Here is a 25,031-nt window from a genome sequence, read left to right as displayed (position 1 = left end):
CTGTTTAATGGATAAATTATCCTCTGCTAATTGCCATGATGTTTAGAAGAAGGAAAGTTGAGCCTATTGTTTTCTCAGGCCAAAAGACTGCTGGAAATGTATAAAAACCTTGGGACACGATCCTTCTGCATCTCAGACCTGCTTTGGGTTTCAAGAGGGGAACCTTAAGCCACAAGGATTGAGATCCCCAGTCATTGACTGGAGCCACCCTGAATATGGACATTGGACTATAACCTATGGACTATATCTAAAAGGACTTTTGGCAACTACAAGCTCACCTCTGCTATGTATCTGAACCTCAGGAACTGAATTCAAGTCTGTATGTATATTGATCTTTTAACCAACACACTCTCTCTTTTCTTTTTTAATAAATTTTAGTTTAGTTAATAAGAATTGGCTATAAGCATGTATTTTGGGTAAGATCTAAGTTATAATTAGACCTGGGTGTGTGGCTGATCCTTTGGGATTGGAAGAACTTTTCTTTTATATGATGAGATAAGATTTTCAGTAATCTTCATCATATCTGATAGGTGTGTCTGGGCGGAGGCCTGAGGCTGGGTACTTTAAGGGAACTGCATTGTTTGGACTTCTGAGTAACCAGTGAGGTACTATAGTAGCTGTTTTGTGCTGCTTGGTAAATCTAAGTACTGGAATAACCACCAGCTTCTGGGGTTTGTCTGCCCAGTTTTGTTTGCCGTTCACCCTAATTGAGTGACCTCAGCTGGCTCCCACGGGCAGCACCATCACAAGGGGTCCCCTAGGAGGGATGGGGATGGGGGGTGGTTGGGCAGGGAGGAAGTAAACTGGAGGGTGTAGCCCCAGGAGATGGTGTTGAGGACCCATTGGTCTGAGGTCAGCCGCAACCACTCCGGGAGGAAAGCACACAACCGATTGGAGAAAGGAAGCTTTATTGAGGGATTATTGGATCCCTGATGAGAACCGGCAGGGTGCCCCCGGGTGTCCCATCAAAACCGCTTTTTCCCCGCTTGCTTGCCCTTGGAGGACCCAGGCCGGGGGGCAGGCTGAGACTGCCTCTGTGGGTGCCTCTTATAGTCCCGCAACTTCTTATAAGTGGTCTCATATTTTGAATCCTGTGCACTGAATGAGGGAGGGGTTCTTGTGGTCATGTAATTAAAGACTGTAGATATGCATTATGATACAAGAGGGCTAAATTAAGGTTGCACACACAAATTTAATTCTGGCATCTCCCTAATTTTTGAATGCTTGACTTTGCAAATTTAGTGTTCCTTTAACATCGTTTGTGTCTGTGCACATAATTATTATAAATATCCTAAGAAATAACAAGCAAATGTTTAAAATTCAACTCCATATTTGTGACTCCGAAAAGATTCAAGGACAGTTCCCCAACTATCTTAAGGAAAACACAAAATCTCCGAGTCTAAGAATCCCATCTTGCTGGTTGGGCAGGTCATGTGCAGAGCTGCAGAAATCAAGGGATATGTCGAGCTGCAGAAATCAAACTAACATTTAAGAATTCTCATTTCTGCACCCTCAGTACCTCACCTTAGAATGAACAGATTTTGAAATAAAATCCACCAGTTTCCCATCCTTGAGTACTCTAGATCCAGAACAGCTGTTCCCTAGTTATTTTCCACAACAGCACATGGACTCCATGTATCGATAACCGAGAAACTAACTTCTCTTATGTTCAATTTGGAGTTCGAAGTCACAATCAGATGATGTTTGTTGGTAGAATGAACAGGGGAAAACTACAACACAAATTGAACAACATAAGAAGTTGAAATCACCATGCTAAACCTCTCCTCTCTTGAGTAAGCCTGAAACATGGAAATGGAACGTTAATACTTGTCTGAAGAGACTGCAAAGACAGTATTAGAATGTGGCCAGAGTAATCTAAGTGGCCAGAGTAATCTAAGTGGACGGATTTTAATCTTGCAGTTCATTTTTTCTTTTTGCAACTTTTATCACCAAAATAACCCAAACAACCAAATCATGCTGCTGTTTTGACTGCCCCTCAGTAGAAGCAGAGAAAAACACAACAGGGTACAGCAAGAGAGAAAAACATACCAAAAGGCATACAGAATAATCGGTGTTGCTGCCAGAATAAAAATCCATCAACAACAACAATCCATCAACAATTGATGTTGCTCTAACAACAATACATGCTGTCTGCACTGGGGGACTAAATGTGCATTACCACTGTACTTGCAACAAAGTTTTTAACCATCCTACTCAAAATACATAATAAAAACGAAGCTGTATTTGTGGCGTTTATCTTAATGAGAAGATATGAAGTAAAAGCATTGGAATCCAGTTTGGAATTACAGAAACATTTTACATTTACAAAAATCCTCTGAATAATAATTCTTCTGTGTTACCTGTTGAGGGCCTACGCTTCCTGTGTCCCATTCTTTTTCTTCAGCAAATCGGAACTGTGTAAAAGAATCTCCTGTAGAAGGGAAGTAAAATGCAACTTTAATTTTAAACAAAGCAACAGGCATCCCCCCAAACTCCCACACAATAAAAGTAAACTCATTAAGTCCAGATGAATAAAAACCTGCAATGTCTACATATATACATTAATTTTTTTATATCACTTTCATTCAGGCCCCTTTAAGAAAGCACATCTAAGCTAAGACCCACAATGTGCTAAAATTTGCTCTGGTCTGCAAAAGAGTTACAAGACTGATATAAATATTTGAATCTGCACACAGATAAGTCAGTAGATGATATCCTTTAGCTTAACAATGAAATAGAGCTTTAGGAGAACCTTTTCAATGCCAGAGTATGGTAGGAAAGAGAAAACAAGTCTTCATGTTATATAATAGTAACTCCTAAATGCTCAAAATTTAGAAAGCAAATAAGAACCCCAAACTTAATTTTAAAAAATTGCACAATTTTAAAGCAAATCTCATGATTTTTTGAATGCTTGTGATTGGCAATGTTCAATTAAGCCGCTTGTGAAAGTTGATTTTCTGCTGAAAAAGGAAATAATTAAACCAAGAGGTTCTCTCTCTTTCATATTATGACAATTGTGATGATGACATCAATGAGACCAACCAACAACTCTGTGATACCAACTACTACAAAGAACTTGAAGAAGACCCCACATCACAATTCACCCACAAATTTAAGGCTATCATCAAATCCTTCCCCAAACAACACCAAGAGAAACTCCACAACCTCCTCCCCAAGGAACCTATCCCAAGAACCTCCCACATGCTTCCAGAGATACACAAACAAGGGAACCCTGGCAGACCGATCATATCTGATCACAGCACTCTTACTGAATGTCTGGACTCATAGAAACCATCCTCAAACTACTCACCACACAAAGAGCCAGTTTCCTCCATGACACAAGAGACTTCAGATACTATAGAATATGCTCTGAGGAGAAAGTCAGGGATACACACCTCAACATACTTAAAACCACCTTCACCAAACAAGGGCATTCCACCAGACAAGTAGATCGCATCATGGAACAAGCATCCCAAAAAACACGAGAAAACCTGCTTCAAATCGGAGTGTGTGGGGGGGCGGGGGGGAGGGGGAACAACCCTCTGACTGCACATTCCTAGTTGTCACCAACCACTCCACAATAGAACCCATGAAGGGTACTGTTAAACAATTACAACCCATATATGATAGGGACCACATCCTGAAAGAAATCTTTCCCAAACCCACTCTTCTGGCATTCAAACAATCCCCAAACCTCACCACGCTCATCATCAGAAGTAAGATTCCCACAGGCCAGCCACCAATGTGATGTCGCTGCCATAGCAACAGGTCTAAAACCTGCAGACATATTGCCACTACTACAATGATCAATGCTCCCCACAGCACACATTTCAAGATCCATATGTCCTACACATGCCTATCACAACATGTGGTGTACCTTACTTAGTGTACTAAGCGCCCCAATAACAACTATGTAGGTGAAAAGAGATGATCAGTATGCTTTTAAATAAACTCTCACAGAAAAATAATACAAGACAAAAATGCCATATCACTCATAGGCAAACACTTTTCACAAAAGCATCACTCCACATCAAACCTCTCAGTCCTCATTGTCAAAAGAAACTTGCACAACACCTTCAAAAGACGAGCCTGGGAGCTTAAATTCATAATTTTGTTAGACACTAAAAATCATGGACTCAATAAGGACACTGGATTTATGGTTAACGACAATTCATAACCCACTAACCCTCCTTTGTCCTACAACTGCAGCAGTATTAACTGCCCAGGTCATCTTGAATGGTCTCTTACAAAATATTAACTTCTGATGCAAAACAATCTGTTCCACCTTTTATTTAGCTGTGACATACTGAGGGCTGGTCTATACTGAAAAGTTTCATCAGGGTGGCCATATCTCTCAGGGGTGTGAAAAATCCACATCCCTGAGAGACACAATTAAGCCAACCTAACCCTCAGCGTAGACAATGCTAGGTTGACGGAAGAATTCTTCTGTCAACCTAGCCACCCCTTCTCAGGGAGGTGGATTATCTACAGTTCTGAGAGAACCTTTCTTGTCACTGTAGTAAGTGTCCAGACTGAAGCGCTACAGTGGCACAGCTGCAGCTGCGCTACTCTAGCATTTTAAGCATAGACGCAGCCTGAGTACCTTTCCCAGCCCTGAAGAGCTCTATGTAAGCTCAACAGCTTGTCTCGTTCATCAAAGGAAGTTAGTCCAATAAAAGCCACCTTGTATCTCTAGGACACCATAACCATTCATAACTGGTCCTCCTCAGAAACACCGAAGATCCTTTGCATCATTTCCCATGATTCATCACAAGGAAGCAAGAGCTTCCACAGCTCTTCAAAGAAGTTACAACAGTGGCACCAGGATATATATGGGGTGCCTTACACTTCTGAGAATGGTTGGTTGCAAAGCAGCTGAACAAATCCACTACAGCAGGAAACTCCTCTGGGATCAGGAGCTGACTGGTGAGTCCCCACTCTCAAACAACTGTTGCCAATTGTTTCTGGGGGTCACAGAGACCCACAGGTTGAGAATTGCTGAATTAAACTATAGATGAAACATACCCTTTAACTGGGCTTTTTAAATACAGTTACAAAGCATGCCTTTCAGATGGAAAAGCAATAACTAGAATTCACAGAAGCACATTTAATGCAAATTAGGTTAATGAGAATGTTGGTCTACCCAATTATCTTTTCAAAAATTCCTTTAGCCTGAAAATAACTTCCTTTTACACTATGAATACTAATAAAACATCATACAATGATTCTGAGCTCCTTTCAAATACAAAAGCGTATTTATGATAGATTACAATTCTTACAGAGTACTATTTATATTTCAAAACAACAGTTTACAAATATACTTAAACATATTTAATTGAATATGAAACATTAACTTTGTCATCTTTTACAATAAGTTTTAAAAGTAATTATTGCACAAACTGCAGTTTTAAAATGAAATGACAGAACCTCTAAAACACAGCAGATTTTTCTATCACTAAAAATGCCATTTATTCAATTAAATGAGATGATTTAAACAGAATGCATGTTTTATACCCAAATTAAACTGCACAGTATTAGCCTGCTGATTTTTTCATATGAATAACACACTAATTTGCAACGTCTAACAGAAAATTATTGTCAATATTCTTTTAAATGTTTTTAAAATGTCAAATAATAATACATAATGCCTAAAGTTCAAAAGGTGAATCTCTAAACTGGAGGAAAGAACTGACAAATGTTTTTAACAATGATTTGATGCTCAATATCGTATACCATTTGTCTTTTGTCTGAAATATTTCATATACTGCTTCATTAAAAACAAGAGAGATAAAAGGTTACAGATATTTGTATAAGTATATGTGCAAATTGAATAGTATCTTTAGCACTTCATGTATCTGAATACATTTATATTATAAAAAATATCCGCAGTACAATGTAATCCCGATAGAACTATGACATGACTGTGCCCAAAGGTACTATAAGGGTAACAAGCGAAAGGTAAAATGAACTTCCTTCCCCATAATTTTATCTTCTCCAAAGTGAGTACCCATTGCTCCATCAGTCCCCTACTGGGTTCTCCTTCTTTAATCACTCATATATTGGAAATGGAATTCAAGGTTCCCCCTTTGATTTTTTTTTTTTTTTAATCGAGTTGCTTGTCTGCTGGTACTCTAGAGGAAATACAATAACTTTCAGACCGCAGGCATACTGCCAAAGCTGATGAGAGAGAACTAAGCCATATTAGAAAAATTAATATTGAAATTTAAAGGATCTCCAGCAGGAACTGAAGACCCTCTTGATTGGTGGAACTAGAAAAATGCCCCCTATTTACTATACTGTTCAAAGCTGACTATGAGTAATTTGCTGTGTCAGGCTAGAGTATTGCTGAGGACAGACCTGTCCAAGAACCAGGTAATCTGAGCTTCCTCTTAGAAGCCCCCTCTGAATTCTTTGGACCTTTGGTAACTGAGGATGTAAGCAGAGATTACACTGGTCATAATTTCTCATAAGACAAAGGGGGAAGATTCAAAGCCCCTTTTTAGTGAGTTCTTACTCTTCTGGCTCACAAAATTTCTGAGTGCCTCTGCTCAATCCACTGGGATCAGAATTTTCCTTTGTTGTAGACTGAGGAGAATTTGACTGATTGGGCTAGCTTCTAAGCCAACCAACTGCTAGTGGACCTTTTCCTCTATAGACTGGACTATTCAGAGTCCACAACCTTTTCCTAAGATTCTGATAACAGAACAATCCATTTGCTCTTCTTATTCCACTTCACTTTAAGAAGGGCTTAAAGTTGGAGGGAACTGGATGAAAGGGTCTGTTATTTTTAAGGTGGAATAAATCAAGTCTAGCAGCCTCTTAACTTTTTCTTGTAGGCATTGGCAACCCGAATCACTGAACTTATCTGACGCTGATCAGGAGAGCTCATTTTCCATGAATGGCTTAAGTGACCACTTATGAAACTGACCAACTCTCCCAAAAATGAAGATCACTGAAGTCTCTTTTTCCTAGCAGTTTTTCCCTTTTGGAGGTCAGATTTTGGCTGGGAAGAGCCAGGAGAAAACAAGCTTTTAAGATTTCATTCAAGGGAATGCAAGACCACTGCTACCTATGAGATCTGAGCTAGTTTGTGTGGATCCAGACAGCAGGAGAGACAGCAGTGTCTGGGGTCTTCTATGAAGATTCAAGACCCAAGGATATTTTCCATGAGGAAATGGAGGAGAGAAGTCCTCCTCAAAATCTTTTAGTTTTAGGTAGAAAATCAAGGTTTGTGAGCTGGGTAGAATTAAGAACTGCCCATAAGGTATAAAGCAGTAAACCCATCAATATGTGATGGATGGAGCAGCAGTTACCCGTACCTGTAAGTTCCATGGCTAGTCACAAATATAAAGACATTCTGAAAACATCATGGTAACTGCAAAAACAAAAATCAAGCGCTTTGTGATGTCACCAAAACCCTGAGATGTGTGTTATTTCTTCTTATTATTTTTCCTACATCGTGCTTTATGAACCACTGTATCCACAGCTATCATTTACATACAAAAATCCCAATAGTTAAAATACTGTAAAAGGTGTCTTAGATTTTCCTTAATTTATATTTCATTCTTCTAAAAAGTTATTTGTACATCTAAATTGATAATAGACATGTGATGATGGCAAATCCATGAGATACTTCAACTAATAAAAAAGTTCTAAGATTTTTATTATATCTCTGATAATATAGAACACTAAATGTCCAAATGCAAAGCTTTACCCAAAATAAGGTGCTATGATGGAATGAACAAGTTTTGAAAGTCATGAAGCATATAGAGAAAGCAGCCAAAGAGAGTTAAAGACTGGAACAAATTTAAGAGAAATAATAACAGAACAAAAAAAGGGGGGAGGGGAAATAGTATGGTAATACTAGAAAGGAAAAAACAAGGAAGTCAGCTGGAGACTAGAAAGAATGAAATACTATGCATGAGAAGGCTGACTGGTGAAAAAATCATTATAGAATAAATGTTACAAAGCGATTCCTTCAGTTTCACAAAAGAAATCACTGTTATCTCACAGACATTCTTAACACCTCCTTAATGAAAGTGTGTGCACAATGGTGGCTTCAATTAACTCCAACAGCAGCCCTTCAGAAAATCCTCCATGAGGTCAGTGAATTTCTCAGGGTACAGAAATGTAATGTACAACAATTTATTAATGAAGTTGCGCAGCTTTAGTTCCCGTCCCACTAACTTGCTTACAAACAACTACCTCTGCTATCAGTAAGAAATGGAGCAGCCCACGGGGCCCACAGGATCCAAAAGATAAACACTAAAATTTATTTAAAAGCATTAGCAAGAAAACAAAAATTACAGAGCAGCCCGATGTGTGTGATTTATATATTTGTAAATTGACCAGTCAATGAAGAACATTTCCTTGTATTTTTCCACAATGAGCAAGTTAATCCTGCCATAATTTTGGACAATTTCTTAGTAGCTCTGTCAGCAAATATCACCAACTTCTACTTTTTAAATGTCTACTTTTAAATTTTTGTTTAAATTTTGATGTAGCCTACACTCTCACTAATGCAATCTTTCACTTTGACTAAGTCTTTCACTAAGACTGCAAATTTCTTCTACCAGTGTGGTTGTGTGACTTGCCCCCAGTATAGCAATACATTAAGTAAATACAGATATTTACCAAGTGGAACTACATGCAGCAAAATCAAGGAGTCTCTAGGGGTGTATCTACACAGCAATAAAAAAAGACCCATGGCAACAAGTGTCAGAGCCAGGGTCAACTAGCACGTTCTGCGGCGCTAAAAATAACAGTGTCGAAATTTGTGCTTGGGTTGAGCCCAAGCTCCAAAACCCAGTGAGGAGGGAGGGTCTCAGAGCCTGGGCTGTAGCTTAAGCCCAAATGTCTACACTGCTACTTTAAGCTCTACAGAGGAAGCCCCATGAGCCCAAGTCAGCTGACCCTGGCTCAGAGACTCACTGCCACAGGTTTTTGTTTTGTTTTTTGCTGTCTAGACATGCCCTAAGAGATCTGCATCTATTAATTTTAATCAGATAGTATTAAGATCAGTACATTGCAATTATCCTACAAAGTCAATACGTTATCAAGGACCCGACAGCTATTTCTAAATAACATGCCACCATAACTAATATGTTTTAAACAACCTATATTTTCCCTGGCTCTGTCATTCACTAGCAGGTTTGCAAATAATATAGTACAAATCTGTTTCAGAATATTTATGCAACGGCTTGACATAAGATTTCAAACTACCAGCAGCCAATGTGCCTCTCTGAACAACAGTTTTAGCTGATTAGTTTGAAAAATTAGTTTGATTAGTTATTTAGAGATTGAAACTAAAAGAAAATTTATTACAAAATTACATTATGGAATTAAATATTTAGAATACATTTAGTTCCATCTTAAACAAGACAAGATGAAGCTTGTTACTACTGTACATGGATATGAAGGCTATTATATCAGGTACTTTTCTGGAATTCATTAAATTAAATCCCTTGAGTGTTTATATGCACATAAAAGTGGAGGATGTATTTCCCTACAATCAGTAAAACTGGAATGTCTTAATGCATCACCGACTTTGATACTGGCAAACCTGAAAGTAGTAATAGTTCTTAGGTCCCATCTACACTACAAATGTAACTCTATCAATGATCCTTATAGTCTACACTACAAACTAGAAAGCACATTTGTATCCAAATTAGGAGACAACTGTGCTGGAAGCAGATTCCCGCATATTACTGCATGGTGCTAGCAAGAGCAGGAAGTATCACACACACACTTTAAATCTGATCAATTTTTAAGATCAGAAATAGAAACCTAGTTAATTTTAGAAGATTTTCTTCAGAGTCTAAAATATAAGTATAAAAGCCTTTAAAAATATATGATAATAATTCAAACAGACGTTTAAAAATCTTAAATTTTCATGTCAACAAGACAGTAAATCTAGCACCATTAATAGTGCTTCAAAATACTGGGCAATTAAATTTCCATGGCATATTTTCTAACTCATTTCTTCCAGTAGTAAGTGATCTTTCTAGGTTTTCCCCCTCAAAGCTGTACATCAGTTGCACGGGTTAACAGAATGAAAGCTAAAAACAACATGCATTTTAAAATTTCTGGCTGGCTATGTACAGTTGTATGTATAAAAGAGCCACTAAGGATGTTAAGAGGAAGAGTACAATATTTTTAACAATTTGCTTTGTCATCTACAGCTGGGCCCCCATTGTTTACTTGACCCATTGAGAGAGAAAAAGAGGAAAAAATTACTATACCATATACCTCCTCCCTCTGCCATTTTTAGGTACTGCATGCACCAGTTTTATTGTTAAACAAAAATTAATAAATAAGGAACCTTTTTGTATAAAATAAGCTCTATATTCTATTTTAATTAGTTTACCTGAGATGGGAGTGGGAGAGGGGAGGAAAGAAGGAAGGACATATGTTGCATAACTATAATTTCCTCTGTACCTAAACCCTCTTATAAGTCAATGCAAGTTTCACATTCATATAGTGCTTACAGCACCATATATCTATTCATGTGGAGCTACCCTTCCAAGGACAGGAAGTTGAATTCTTCTCTAATAGTCACTTCTTTCCTGAACAAATAATAAAATGGATTTCAGTGTCAAGTTATTGATTTCTCTGTAAGATACATTTAAACATTTGGTTAAGTTTAAGCTAGTCACCTTCAACATTAGCATTTTTCCTTAAGAAAAGCCTTATGGCACTGTTCAGCATTGTGGATTTTGTCAAGGTTACTAGTTTCTGACATTTTATTTATTTATTTTTAAATATAAATATCAACAGCTTGCTGGTCAAGTTAACCAAAATATAATAAAAAGACTTCACTGGACATCTGGTCCCTGGCTTTTGAACTATACTATCTCTGTGAAAACTGATGGACTGATGGGAAATTGGCAGAATCTACAGCGGAAATTCATAAATTAATTTCCTCAGACAAATATTATAATTATTTTTAGACCACCAGTGTGCTAAGTGCTCTAAGTAAGTCCCTAACCCTAAAGGTCTTAAAACATAAACCAGAACACACACAAACAAGGGATAGGGGCTGGTATGGAATGAAAAAGCAGTGATCTAGGCAGTAAGCTAGAGCACACGGCGTGTTTGCACCACAATTTTTGTGGAGCAAGGGGGGGCATATGGGAAGGAATACTATAGACACATAATAAGTTAATGATCCCATACCTATCTAGTTTAGAACTGACAAGAGCCAAGAAATTCTGAAGTAAAGCCAAAACTACATCCTTAACCCACACCTTACATAGGTATTGCAGCTCATAAATTAAGCAAGATCCTCCATTATTCTGAGCCACATTGTATCCAGGAGCTATGAAATATTCCATAACTGATATTATTTGCATTTGGTCTAGAAAGCTTCAATTTGTTTTGATTTGTAGACACAGATTTGGCTTTTACAGTGTTTCTAATTCCAGATCTTATAAATGTGGCAATGTGTAATACAATGTTTAATTTCAAACTTAGCAATCATTTCAAAGACTCTTTCCTCCTCTGCCAAAAAAGTGCCATACTCCTTTAAGAAGTATTACACACGCTCTCCACACTGTCATAATCTCCCCCCCCCCCCTAAAATGTGAAAGAACACACAGCATGTAGTTTTTCCTTCTCAGCTGCTTCCACAATTTGGTTTATGATTTTTCCTCCATGCTCCCCGCATAGTCAATATAATATTCTGATCAGATTTCTAATTGTTTTATTGGAGCTTCTGTTGATTCTCTCTTTCAATACATGAGAGGAGTTAATAGATGTAGGCCATGTCTATATTAGAAACTGGTCGATAAAGTTATGGTGGCATATAACCACCAAAGTTTATATATCACTTGCGCGCATGCATACTTGCCTGCTTGCATTGGTGCTGCGCATGCTCACCAAGAGTGCTTGTGTCGATACAAAGTGCAGTGCACCATTGCGTCTGCTGCAATGACTTTTGGGAACTTTTCACAATGTGTTGTGGGACAGAAATGATTTGTCCAGAAATCTCTGGGAACCAGGGGACAAGTTCCCAGCATGCAACTTTCTCTATCCCATAATGCAATCCATATCCTAGAAATCTGTGCCTTTTAAAAAAATATGGTGTCTGCCATCTCTGACAGAAGCATTGAACCCGAGCTCAGCACTATTCTCATGAATGTTGCTAATGCAGGATGCATGATTCTCCTATATTTGCAGACCCACAGGAAGTACCGGAACAATGGGGTACATAATGATTTCTTGAAAGACAGTTTGCTGAGGGAAACAGTGAGAAACAATTCAAGGTTGTTAGTGACGTTCATGGAGCAGATGCAGAGGATGCAGCGCTGTTTCTGGGCCCAAGAAATGAGCACTGGTGGGATCGCAACATAATGCAGGCTTGGCATGATGAGCAGTGGCTGCAGAACTTTCAAATGCAAATGTCCACATTTTGGATTTGGGGGTTGAGCTCGATTCAGCCCTCCAAACGCAGGGACACCAGAATGAGAGCTGCATTGACAGTGGAGAAGCAAGTGGTGATCACACTCAAGAAGTCTGCAATGTCGACTGATACCAATCAGTGCAAAATCATTTTGGAGTAGGAAAATCCAAGCCATTGTCATGCAAGTGAGTAGGTCCATTAGTCGTCTCCTGCTATGCAGAACTGTGACTCTGGGCAATGTGCAAGATGTAGTGGATGGAGTTGCAACTATCGGGGTCCTGGAACTGTGGTGGAGTGATAGACTGCATGCATAACCCTATTTTGGCACCAGTCAACCTTGCCACAGAGAACATCAATGGAAGAGGCTACTTTTCTATGGTTATGTAAGTGTTGGAGGATCAATGCAGACACTCGAAAGGTATCAGTGCAGGCTGGTTAAGGAAGATGCAGGACACTCCCACCTTTAAGAACAATGGACGGTTCAGAAAGCTGCAAGCAGGGACATTCTTTCCCAACCAGCAGATTACCACTGCCAACAACGATTCTGGGGGACCCAGTCTACCTATTGCTCCCCTGTCTATGAAGTGGTAGTCTTGACACTTTGACAAGGAAAGATTCAACTTCCAGCTCAGCAGGTGAAGAATGACAACTGAATGTACTTTTAGTAGGTTGAAGGGATGTTGGTGGTCTTAACTCACAAGATTGGATCTCACTCAGAAAAATATTCCAGTGTTAATAGCTGCCTGCTGTGTACTGTGCATAATATCTGTGAAGCAAAAAGGGAAAAGCTGCCACCAGTGTAGAGGGCAGAGGTAGAGTGGCTGTCAGCTCACTTTGAACAGTAGGGCACAAGGGCTCAACATAGTGCGAAGCTTTGAAAGAGCACTTTAATGGTCAGCCACAGCACTGTTCTGTGTTGGAGGTTCTCTGGGCCTGGAAATTCGGTGCTGCTAGGAATTGCGTAGGTCTTGCTGTACATTTGTAAATGTGACTATTTGGTGCTTGCTGTTCAAGTGCTGTATGCTTTGAGTGATGCTGTGCATTCTACAATCAGTGTTGTGAACTAATAAAGATAATTTTATTCTCCAAAAATTGAAATTAGAGTGGCAAAACCAGGCAAATAACAATGTGCAAAAAATAACAGGTAATGCAATACAAACTTTTACCATAAATTAACGGAATGGAACTTTAAAATTGGAAAGGCAGTGCATATTTCAGTGCACAAACGTAGTGAGTTGTGGCTGCACATACACCAATCATGGTTCTCACAGGTCGGCATATGTGAAATTGTGGTTTTCCTTGCTGTTCCCTAGCATAGAGTGGTAAAGGTAAGGATGCAGCCCATATTTGTGACAAACAAAATTTGACAAAAATCACTATTTCTAAATATTGTTACTAAACCTAATCACTATGGATTTGTGGCTAAAAGAAGGAACTTTGAAACGAAAAGCAAGTTCTTCTGGTACTCCCACTGTGGCTGAAATAAACGAGCAAAATATTGTGACAAAGTGAGGATGAACAATCGCAGTCTTTTGTTGCCGAAAAATCTGTTCGTACTAGTGAGTTATCCAAGGTGAAAGAATTTCCACCAAAGTATATCAAAAAACAACTAGAAGCAGCTGTTAAAAAGACTGAAACGAAAGTATGATGGAAGTTATTTGTCTTTCGGTTTTACATGTGTTGGAAATAAAGATGTTCCTGATGCGCAGTGTGTCATGTGCAACAAAATACTAGCAAATAGTTCATTGGCTCCTGCTAAACTTCGTAGGCATTTGGAAACCAAGCATGCTGAATACAAAGACAAAGATATAAGATTTTTCAAGAGGAAGCATGACTCACTTGGAAATTGTAAACTTTCGATGATTAAAATTGCTAAAACAGACAACGAAAGTGCAACAGAGGCATCTTATCGAGTAAGTTACCGTATAGTGCTTGCCGGAGAAGCTCACACTATTGGAGAAACACTTATCAAGCCTTGCACGAAAGATATTGTAACGTGCATGTTGAGCGAGCAGTCTGGTAAAAAAATTGATGCTGTACAGTTGTCAAATAATACTGTTGCATGCCGTATTAAAGATCTTGTTGATGACATAGAAAAAGAGCTAGTTTGTCAACTGAAAATTTTCCATGAGTATTCATTGCAGCTAGATGAGTCCACTGACATTTCAGGACTTGCTGTGCTACTAGTATTTGTACGATATAGATTTAATAATATTATTGAAGAGGACCTGCTCTAATGTGAATCTCTGCAAAGCAACACAACTGGAGAAGAAATATTCAACTGCATTAACAATTTTATCAGAAAGCATGAAATTAGTTGGGGAAAATGTATTGATGTATGTACTGACGGTGCTTGGGCAATGCTCGGGAAGATGAAGGGAGCTGTAACGCGAATCATAAGTGTGGCACCAGAAAACACTAAGAGCCATTGTGTTCTACACAAGCACTTGCAGTTAAAAAAATACCAGCATATCTGAAAATTATGCTCGATGAAGCAGTACAAATTATCAATTTTATCAAATCTCGACCACTTCAATCCAGGTTATTTAAAATTTTGTGTGAAGAAATGGGTAGTCAGCACAAAGCGCTTCTTTTACATACAGAAATGAGGTGGCTATCCAGAGGAAAAGTGGTTGTGAGGCTTTTTGAGCTTCACAGTGAACTACTGGTATTCTTCACTTCAGATAATTCAGGACGAAAATTTAATGACTGTCTGACAAATTCCTCATGGCTAATGAGACCTGCATATCTTGCAGATATTTTTGCAAAATTAAATGAAATTAATCCGTCACTGCAAGGAAAAAATGTGACCATTTTTACTACAATGGATAAAATTTCGTTGTTAAAAAAGAAACTGGAATTCTGGGCATCTTCTGTAGAACAGAATAACTTCGACTGCTTCCCTACAGTACATGAATTTCTGACTGAAATAAACTCTACAGTCCATGAAGAAGTTTCCAGCACCATTTTACAGCAATTACGTGACTTGCAGGCCTCTTTATTAGAATATTTTCCTACAACTACTGACGATGCTTGGGTTCGAAATCTGTTTGTAATTACAGCCAAACCAGTCGGCTTTACTGCGCATGATTATGAAAGCCTAACTGACTTAATTTCTGACTCTGATTTGAAACAAAAGTTTAAGGATCTTCCGCTGAATAATTTTTGGAGCAGCCTAATAGAAGTGTACCCTAATGTGGCTAAATGTGCAGTTTGAGTGCTCCTTCCTTTTGCTACAACTTATTTGTGAGAGATGGGATTTTTGTATTATACTGCAACAAAAAACAAATAAAGGAATAGACTCGATGCTGCGCCTGACATGAGGATTCAACTTTCCAGCATTATTCCTAGTATTAAGCAAATTTGTGATAGAAAAAAGCAGAAACACCAATCCCATTAAATCCAAATTTGTATTTCTGTTTCTAAAAATAGATTTTCCTAGTAAAAATCTAATTTGTTTGGTGTTTGTGTATATACAAAAACAGGTTTTTTTAAGTAGAATACTGTTTTTAATTTTGACTCTTGCACTTGATTTTTGTACTACTTTATACATGCTTTCCAGTTAGAAATTGTTAGTTCAAGTTATTTTAAATTTGTATTTTTGCTTTGTTTTATAAAATAAAATATATTTGCGCATAAATAACGCAATTTTTTATTTGAAACCCAAACCACTACAAAATAATATTATAAGTGTTCCGTAATAGGCTAAAAAATGTTCCATGGCCAAAAAAGTTTGGGAAATGCTGCTCTAGAGGGTAACAAAGGCACAGAGAGCACAGCTGCTACTGGAGTCCTGATGCTGGCTGGGCCTATATGCCACTAGCCTATTTACTGCAATGGTGCTAATTGACTCACCGCAGAGGGCAGGGGGAAAATGTCTTACCGCAGAGGAAGAAATGAGGCAGCCATCCCTAGACACCTTCGGGAGAGGATTGAAAAGTTTGTACCTGTGTCTTGTTAAAGTGGGGATGGACAATTTAAACACTGTAAGCAAAAATGCATTTGCACCCTTTTCTCAAGTGCCTTCCCCCTCATTGGGCTTATCTGTGCTCAACTGGCAAGACTGGCTAGACTGTCACCGAATCTCAAACAGGTCATAGATCACAACATGGCTGGAGCCTCCATCCATATCTCCCATCTCTTGCTTCTCCTCCTCACTGTTCATGATCAAGGTCTCTATCTTAGGCTCCTTCAAGTTGTCCATGGAGGTCTGCAGGGTGCTGGTGAGGTCTATGCTTAGTATGGCATGCAGCTCATTGTAAAAGCAGCAGTTCTGCAGCTCAGTACCAAATCTATTGATGGCCTCTCCTGGCCTTGTGGTATGCCTTTGCTTTCATGCAGCACTTGATATTGATCCCTGTTGTAAACCTTTGCCTGCATCCCCTGTGCAATCTGTTCACAGATATCCACATTTCTATGGCTGGTCCATACCTGTGCTTGCACAGCCTCTTCTCCCCACTGGCCCAGGACTTCCAATACCTCTTCTACTCCAGGCCGGAATGTATCTAGTGAGTGGAGCAGGCATTGTCAGTTTGGTAGTTGCACACAACAAGGGACAGCCACTAGGTGCGCTTGCCAAGGTGGGCAATCAGGAAAAGGCATTTCAAAACACCCGGCTGTTTTAAAAGGGGAGAAGAAATGAGTGGCCTCAAGTCTCTGTGACCCCCTTGGCAGTGAAGTTTAAAATAGTAATGAGAGTGGTCACTGTCGTAGAGAATGAGGCATTGTGGGACAGCTGCTGGAGGACTGTTAGGGTTGACATAGATCATGCAGGTTTCAGAGTGCTAGCCATGTTAGTCTGTATCAGCTTTCATGGGCTAAAACCCACTTCATCAGATGTACAGAGTGGAAAATACAGTAGGAAGATACATACACACACACACACACACACACACACACACACACACACAGAGTACATGAAAAGATGGGAGTTGCCTTACCAAGTGGGGGGTCAGTTCTAATGAGACAATTCAATTAAAGTGGGCTAATATCAACAGGAGGAAAAATCACTTTTGTAGTGGTAATCAGAGTGGCCCATTTCAAACAGTTGACAAGAAGGTGCGAGTAACAATATGGGGAAATTAGCATGGGGAAATTAGTTTTTAGTTTTTGTAGTGACCCACTCCCAGTCTTCATTCAGTCCTAATTTGATGGTGTCCAGTTTGCAAATTAATTCCAGTTCTGCAGTTTCTCATTGGAGTCTGTTTTTGAAGCTTTTTTGTTGAAGAATTGCCACTTTTAAGTCTGTTATTGAGTGGTCCAGGGAGGTTGAAGTGTTCTCCAACTGGTTTTTGACTGTTATAATTCTTGACGTCTGATTTGTGTCCATTTATTCTTTTGCGTAGAGACTGTCCGGTTTGGCCAATGTACATGGCAGAGGGGCACTGCTGACACATGATGGCATATGTCACATTGGTAGATGTGCAGGTGAACGAGCCCCTGATCCTGTGGCTGATGTGATTAGGTCCTATGATGGTGTCCCTTGAATAGATATGTGGACAGAGTTGACAACAGGGCTTGTTGCAGTGTCTACACTACCTAGTGTTGACCCTGGCTCCACACTGTTCGGGGAGCTGGTTTTACTGCAGCACTGGAACAGTACACGTAAGCCAGCTGGAGGCAAATTTGAGTGTAAACACATGTACAAATAGGTCAACAAGATTACTTTTGTTGATCTAACTTTGTAGTGTGGACCAGGCCATAATTACAATTGTTTTTCAAAATTGTTTAAACATGGTTCCTTCCTATCCACACTGGCTAGTGCAGTGCTGTTTAAACAATGTCAGGCAGAAGCAAATATAGTTTGAGACATAGTGTGCACAGAGATTAAACTGACTAATTTAAATCATTTTCAGAAACTGTTCTGATGCAAACTTACTGTGGAAAGGGCTTTAGAGGGTGTATTACAAATGTGTCAGCAATTAACATCTCTCTTGCCAATCTATACAAGAAAAATTACTCTACAACAGATGTCAGAAAGGGGTACAGGCAAACAAATGGTGACATGGTCTAAATTGCAAATGTGCCCAAAGACAAAACATACTGAGCACCATTTTAAACACCGTGCTTAACCCTCCTATCCCAGTAAGTCAAGCTTACATTCATTCCATCAGATTTCCCCTAAAACAAACACTTTTACCCTGCAGCCTATCAAATTTAATCCTCTACCTTCCCATCTGGCATAACTAATGCTTATTGGGAAATTAAAGAAAAAATTATGTCCACTTTGTTTTTCTTCTGTTTGCCCTCTAACAATGCTAAGTACTTCGGACAGGGATCTTACCTCTTCCATGTTCTTTGCAGCAAACACACACTTGATTTTTCCTCACAAAAAATAATCATTAATAAACCTACTAGCATTTAAATTGCTCATCTTGGCACTGAAATTAGTATCATGGACTTGTCTCCACTTTACTTTTTCCTGAAAGTTTCCCACCATTGCTACCATAGGTGCAGCTCCACCAATCACAGCAATAAGATATGTAGATAGGCCACCATTATTTTACCTCCATTATTGCCTAAACTTGCTCATGATAGTTTTTAGGGTGTATGTTGCTGGATTTTGAAAACATGAACTGGACTTGGAAGTGACTGCTTATTGGACTTTCAGAATTCTTCATACAACATAGCTGAACTAACTTTCTTGCCATCTTTTTGCAATACAATAATAGTAAAACCTAGTTTTTATACAGTGCTTATCAGTAGATCTCAATGACATCAGAACTTTCACATTAACCTTTTCCTTTACCATACAAATATAAAAATACAGTATATTCATCTAGGTCTAAAGAAATGTGCAGTTCAAGTCATTTAAAACTGAAGAATAATGCCAATGACTTTCATTCAATATATTTATATTGGCAGTGTGAGTGGGTAAGTGAATCCTTTATTATTTTAAGGGTTAGCTAATTCCTCTCCCTTCTTAAAAAAAATTGATGTTTTTATAGCTTTCAAACTAATGCTAAAAAAGTATTCCTAGAGCAAAACAGTTGTGCAAACTTAAAAGATCCTTTATTTTAAGTAGTTTGATACTTTTATTCTGACAACACTCATCGTTTTAATAAAAATAAAGGCAAAACCTTTATTTATTACGTTGCTTCCTGTGCCTCTGCAATGCTATCCTAACATAATAACCATTGGGACTTTTTTTTGTAAATTATGAACCTCTTTCCTCTCCCCTCTCAAATATTTATAGGTAAAGTCAAGAGAATGTAAAACAGTTTGACAGTCAGTATTCACGATTCAATTTTAGCTATTTTAAATATATCTTAATTTTTGCTAATAGCACACATTTTTGATGGTCATTGAATTAGTAGAATTTCATAGTCAACAAGAGTGTTCTGAATCTCTCTTGCTGGTGTGGTTTTCTTCATTACTCTGGCTTTGTACACAATCATACAGTCAAAAAACATCTTAAAGTTTGATACAATACTAATGCATTTCAGTTAGCTTTTTCTGCATTCCATTCAGTGTACATTCAATTGGAAACACAAAATAGCACCAAAAATGGCAAGAGCAAGACATATTCACTCTGGGACAATGTAAAACACAAGAAGGAAAAATGGTGGCCAACTAACACTGAACAGCTCTGGAAAGACAATCAGTACATTCTGAAATAAGTCAAGAGGAAAATAAAAAACTGAGTACATGCCAAGCCATATTCTGACTGTTCTGTCTGCAGGGACCTAGTAATAAGAGATATGTTTGTGTGCTTAATTTTCTTCAAACAACTGTTATTTTCATAATTTTCATTTATGTTCATAATTTTTTTCTGTTTTCCTTACAAGACCTACTGTATTTATTAATTATTTAGCAATACCATGCTAGTAATGCAGGATGTACGAGTAAAGATTGTGGCTTCTGGAGAGCATATTAAAACTGTAAGGAGCTGGATATTGGGGGCTCTGCAAAGTAAAATGTCCCTTTCAAAGGCAAACGTTAAAATCCCCTGAACTTGGTCCTCCATAGGTGGTAGGTTTATGCTGTTTTCCACATACACTTTAAACGTTCAATATCACATGTGTACTAATGCCTTTTGGAGTTTTCTTTTCTTTCTTACAATGCTGTTAACTATTTCATGCAGACAATACCATATGCAATGCCTACAGAATGACATCTCAAAGTGTTTATGAATAATAAATGAAGTTTTGGCCTAAAAATATCAGAGTAGTTTGATATTCTGGATATGGAGTTTTGCATTTCTGCTTCGTTGCACTGCATTTATGAGGTGCACTGCAGCATGCAGCACATTGTTCTAGTTAACATCAACCTTCTAGGAGTTTCAGTTTTAAAATGTAGTAAAATAATAGATGAGGTATAAAACAATAAATGTAAAAGACAAAATATACATAATTTTTTGTATAGCAGGCTGAGAGATTAAAATTAGTAAAAGGCAACTCTTGCAAGGTTCAGAGTTTCCATTTGGATAAGTATGGAAAAGTTTGGAAGCTTGTCTGCAAGGTCCATTTTGAAGTCCTGTTCAATATCAGTTCCATTCCGTCTTCCCTTGTGACTATTGTATGCAAATCAATATACATAACATCAACTTTATCAACATTAAATTTTATTTGCTATTTGCCATCAGATTTCAAAGCTCCCTCTTATTTTGTGTCATTAAGTACAAATAAATACTTAATTGACTATCATATTGATCCTTACATATAGGGCATTTATATGAGCTAAAAAGAGCAGTAGTCCATTGTTGGATTCTTTCACTTGCTATCACTAATAATTATATATCTATTAATTTTATGCTTTATGCTAAAATACACTACTGACTAGTACTTTCACTTGTATTTTGCAATTGTAGACACAGAATTTAAAGGTGCTTATTCTATGCATCCTAGTCTGCTGCCACAGGCCTTGCCTTGGTATATGAGACTCTTCTGCCTGCCCAGAGGGAGATTCCTAGCCTGGACCTACTTCAATCAGTCTTGAGGTAGAGAAAAAGAAGGAGGTGGATGGGTACACACAATAGTGTTGTCCTAATTGGTCAATGAGGAAACCGAGCAGAGCATATCCATAGCATTTTCTACCCATCCCACCAGCTGACTGCTCCATAAAGAACCAAGAGCAGAAATACAGAGCTGAAGCAGAAAATAAAACTGAAGAAAGTAGGGAAAGCAGACTGAAGAGAGTGTAGAGTAGGATGAGAAGAAAAACTAATGGAAGGTGGTAATAAGTTCCTCTGTCTATCAAGTTCAAACAGCAAAGGGAAACTTATTGGGTTGAGTAAGTAGGAGCAGAAGTTTTTATGACAAGTTTTAGCACAATTTGAATTAAAATAAGCCTCTAGAAAACTGAGCTTCAAATGAAAGCAACTTAGCCTTACCTGTATTATCATCATAACAAAATTTATGCTTAGAAGACAGATGTGCCCAATTCATCTCATGTGTTTTTCTGTTCTTTTTAGAACATATTATGAAATTCAAATTTCAATCTTTTTATGTAAGGCTAAGATATCTTTACAGTGTAGTCCTACTCTATAAAGTGATTTTATTTTGTAAAAGTTACAGTATAGAGTTCCATATTTATTGTGTCCCAATCATGTATCTCACAGATTTGCTCATTTTACAAGTAAACGCATCAGAAAGTCAAACTGTGCATTTTCTGACTTGTACGTCATCACCAGTAATAAAGATTCCACAGGCCAAATCTGCCCTCAGTTGCACCTAAGTAACCCCATAGCCCTCAAATTATGCCCTCAATTACAGCTGTACCAACCTAGTCTCCTCTTTGGGGTTGCACAGGTCTTAACGGGGGCAAAATCTGAAGACAATAGGGTTAATCAAGGGGCCTTGCAACTGGAACTTAGCTAACAATTTTCTTCATAATGCGCAAACCAGAACAGAATGGAATCTACTCTCTCACAGTTGTATTGGCTCTGAAGGGCTTACTAAAATCTTACTTTTTTCACTAAAGAAAAAATACATGCAATACGTTGAGTAAAAAGCTGGCATTTTTTCCCAGAGTAGAACCACACTTCAAGACTTCTATCAGGATGAGCTTCCAGAAGTGATGCTTTACTTAAACCAGAAGAGCTCTTATTCTGGGAGTAAGCCTGAAGGAAAGAATTCAAAGCCCCTCCATCAATCTCTCTATATAAATGTGTTATCAAGCACATGTTACTAAGGTATGGACAGGTCTCTACTGATGGGTGAATGCACTCAGAAAATTGTACATTGACTCCTAAGTGATGTCTCTGACTCATGACCCATGACCTTAGAACTATTTCAACAGAGAGATAAAAAAATACATGGAACTGTATAGGTCTAGGTTAAGAATAAAAAAAGAGACTGCCCCTTCCCAGACTCAGGGAGGCTGTGTAAGTTTCTGCTACTCTGCCCTTCCCCTCAGTCTCCATTTTAGGGTCTCTCTCCTCACTGATAGATTCCAGAGTCTACTACTTCTGCTACTCATAGCATTCCAAATATTTCTCTATGCATTCCCATTTCATGACTAATCACAAGATTCTAAATAGCAACAGCAAACACTAAGAAATACTGGCAAGTTTTCACTCTGATTTCATGATGTGCATGTTTGCTGGTGACATCTGAGGAGAAGCTTCTTTCAGGTGCTTTGAGAGTCCTCTGACACACATACCAAAAATAAAACCAACTATTTTTTTTTATTTAAGTGCCTAAAATATCTGTCTCTCTGGTGTTGACCATCAAACTTGTTCCATTCCAGTGAAGGCACTAGAAGGCTCCCAAATGCTATAACCTATAGAACTTCTTAGCACATATCATGTAGCTCTCTCAGGCCAACTCTATTTTACAAACTTACATCCGTAAAGCTACGTCGCTCAGGGGTGTGAAAAATCAACATCCACAGTTATACCGACCTAACCCCTGGCATAGACAGCGCTATGTCAACGCAAGGACTTCTCCTGTCGACATAGCTACTGCCTCTCACTGGGATGGATTAACTATGCCGACGGGAGAAGTTCCCCCATCGGCATAGTAGCATCTTCAATGAAGTGCTACAGTGGCACCACTTCATCATTTTAAATGTAGACCTGCCCTCACTTTATTCATGTTTATCTTGTTCCTTAGTAACAGAAAAAGAGAGGCTAAATACAATATGAAAAAAACAAGTAATGTATCTATGTGAGATGATGCAGAAGGGAGGAGGATTCTGATTTTGTGGAATACTGAAATACCATCTGCTCTGCATTATTTCTATAGTTGTATACCGATTCTCCTCAGATTTTGAAGAATACATTCCCAATAATTTTTCATATTCAGGTAATTTAGCATTAAAAATGCACATTCTAGCACTTCACTTTTGAATATGGATTAGCAAATTTGTTTTCTGCTGTTGTGTTGGTATATTATTAATACTAGTGGAAATATCAAAATTCACTTTTTAAAAGCCTAAAGAACAACGATATATTAGATGATAATGACATAAGGCTAAAGTTATAGTGCATCCATATCTTAGCCATATAACATACATACAAATGTTAACTTTATGCTATTTTTATATTATGATCTACTTGAAAAGATGGCACATTGCACTTTCAATATATTTAAGCATATATTAACTTAATATGTGGTTTTTCTTCCAGATTTTGGGAAAATAATTTATCAAGTTATTCAATCATAGAATAATAGAAATTAGAGTCAGAAAAGATTTATTAGGTCAACCAATCCATCTTCTTTCTAACAGAGGATTGTTTCCTGCAATACATTTTCTAGTGTTTTGTCTAATCAAGTTTTGGATGTCCCAAAAGATGGGGCTTGCTCCCTTTTCCTTAAGAGACTATTCCACAGCTTAGTTTCTCGTAGTGTCAATTTTTTTTTCTAATATTCAGCCTAAAATTTCCAATCCAGGATTTCATCCCTTTTGTCCTAATTATACCCCTTGTGCCATTCTCAACATTTTTTCTCTATACTTGGTGTTTATGACTATATTTATGTTTTATCTTCTACTCCCCTTTTGAGGTATATCTTTGCTAAGATAGATATATATGTTTAGCCTTTTTATTGTTTCCTTGTAAGTCAGTTCTTTCAGAGTTCTTATCACTACTGTTGTCATTGACCTCCCTCCAGATTACCTAAAGGATTATAGCTATGTGTTGCCTAGGACTGGACACACCATTCCAGGTGGGGATCACACCTGAACTGTGTAGAAAGTAACCTTTACCCTCCCTGCTCCATGACATAACGCCTTTGCATATGCAACCCAAAACTACACTGGCCTTTTACCTGCCATGCCAACTCAGGTCTAATTTGTTGACCATTATTTTTTCTCTCAGAGATATTACCTTGCAATTTTTCAAGTAGAAACTCATGTGATTTTCTGACCAAGTTTTCTCATCCCTTTGTATTATTATCTGGCCTCACTGCTAGCCTGCAACTCCTCTCAATTGTGTATCACACCTTGCAATGTATCCAGCCCATATAACTGACAGAAATCTGTAATTATAGTCAGGTGGACAACAAGTCACTCACACAGTAAGTTGACAGTAAAATGGGTGCACAATCCTAAAGTGCCTAGAAAAAGTTTAAAGTTGATCCTAGCTGGAATGAACAGTTATAGACCTTAGGAAAAAATTCTATAATGTATGTAGAGATAACACAAGCAAATAATGACATTGGCAGCATTACAGAAATAATATTTTCACAAG

General features: G+C 38.1%; 1 protein-coding gene across 1 annotated transcript in view; it reads right to left on the bottom strand.

Annotated features, from left to right (window-relative positions):
- Positions 1–25,031, bottom strand: part of AVEN (apoptosis and caspase activation inhibitor) — a 168,908-nt gene that overhangs the window by 14,292 nt on the left and 129,585 nt on the right. The window contains exon 3 of the mRNA XM_054027217.1: positions 2,361–2,431. Within this exon, the coding sequence (XP_053883192.1) occupies positions 2,361–2,431 (71 nt within the window). The remainder of the gene's footprint in view (positions 1–2,360; positions 2,432–25,031) is intronic.

This window comes from Malaclemys terrapin, chromosome 4 (genome assembly GCF_027887155.1).
Source record: "Malaclemys terrapin pileata isolate rMalTer1 chromosome 4, rMalTer1.hap1, whole genome shotgun sequence".
In the NCBI taxonomy this organism is placed as follows: domain Eukaryota; kingdom Metazoa; phylum Chordata; order Testudines; family Emydidae; genus Malaclemys; species Malaclemys terrapin.
This window is presented reverse-complemented; position numbering and strand designations above follow the sequence as displayed.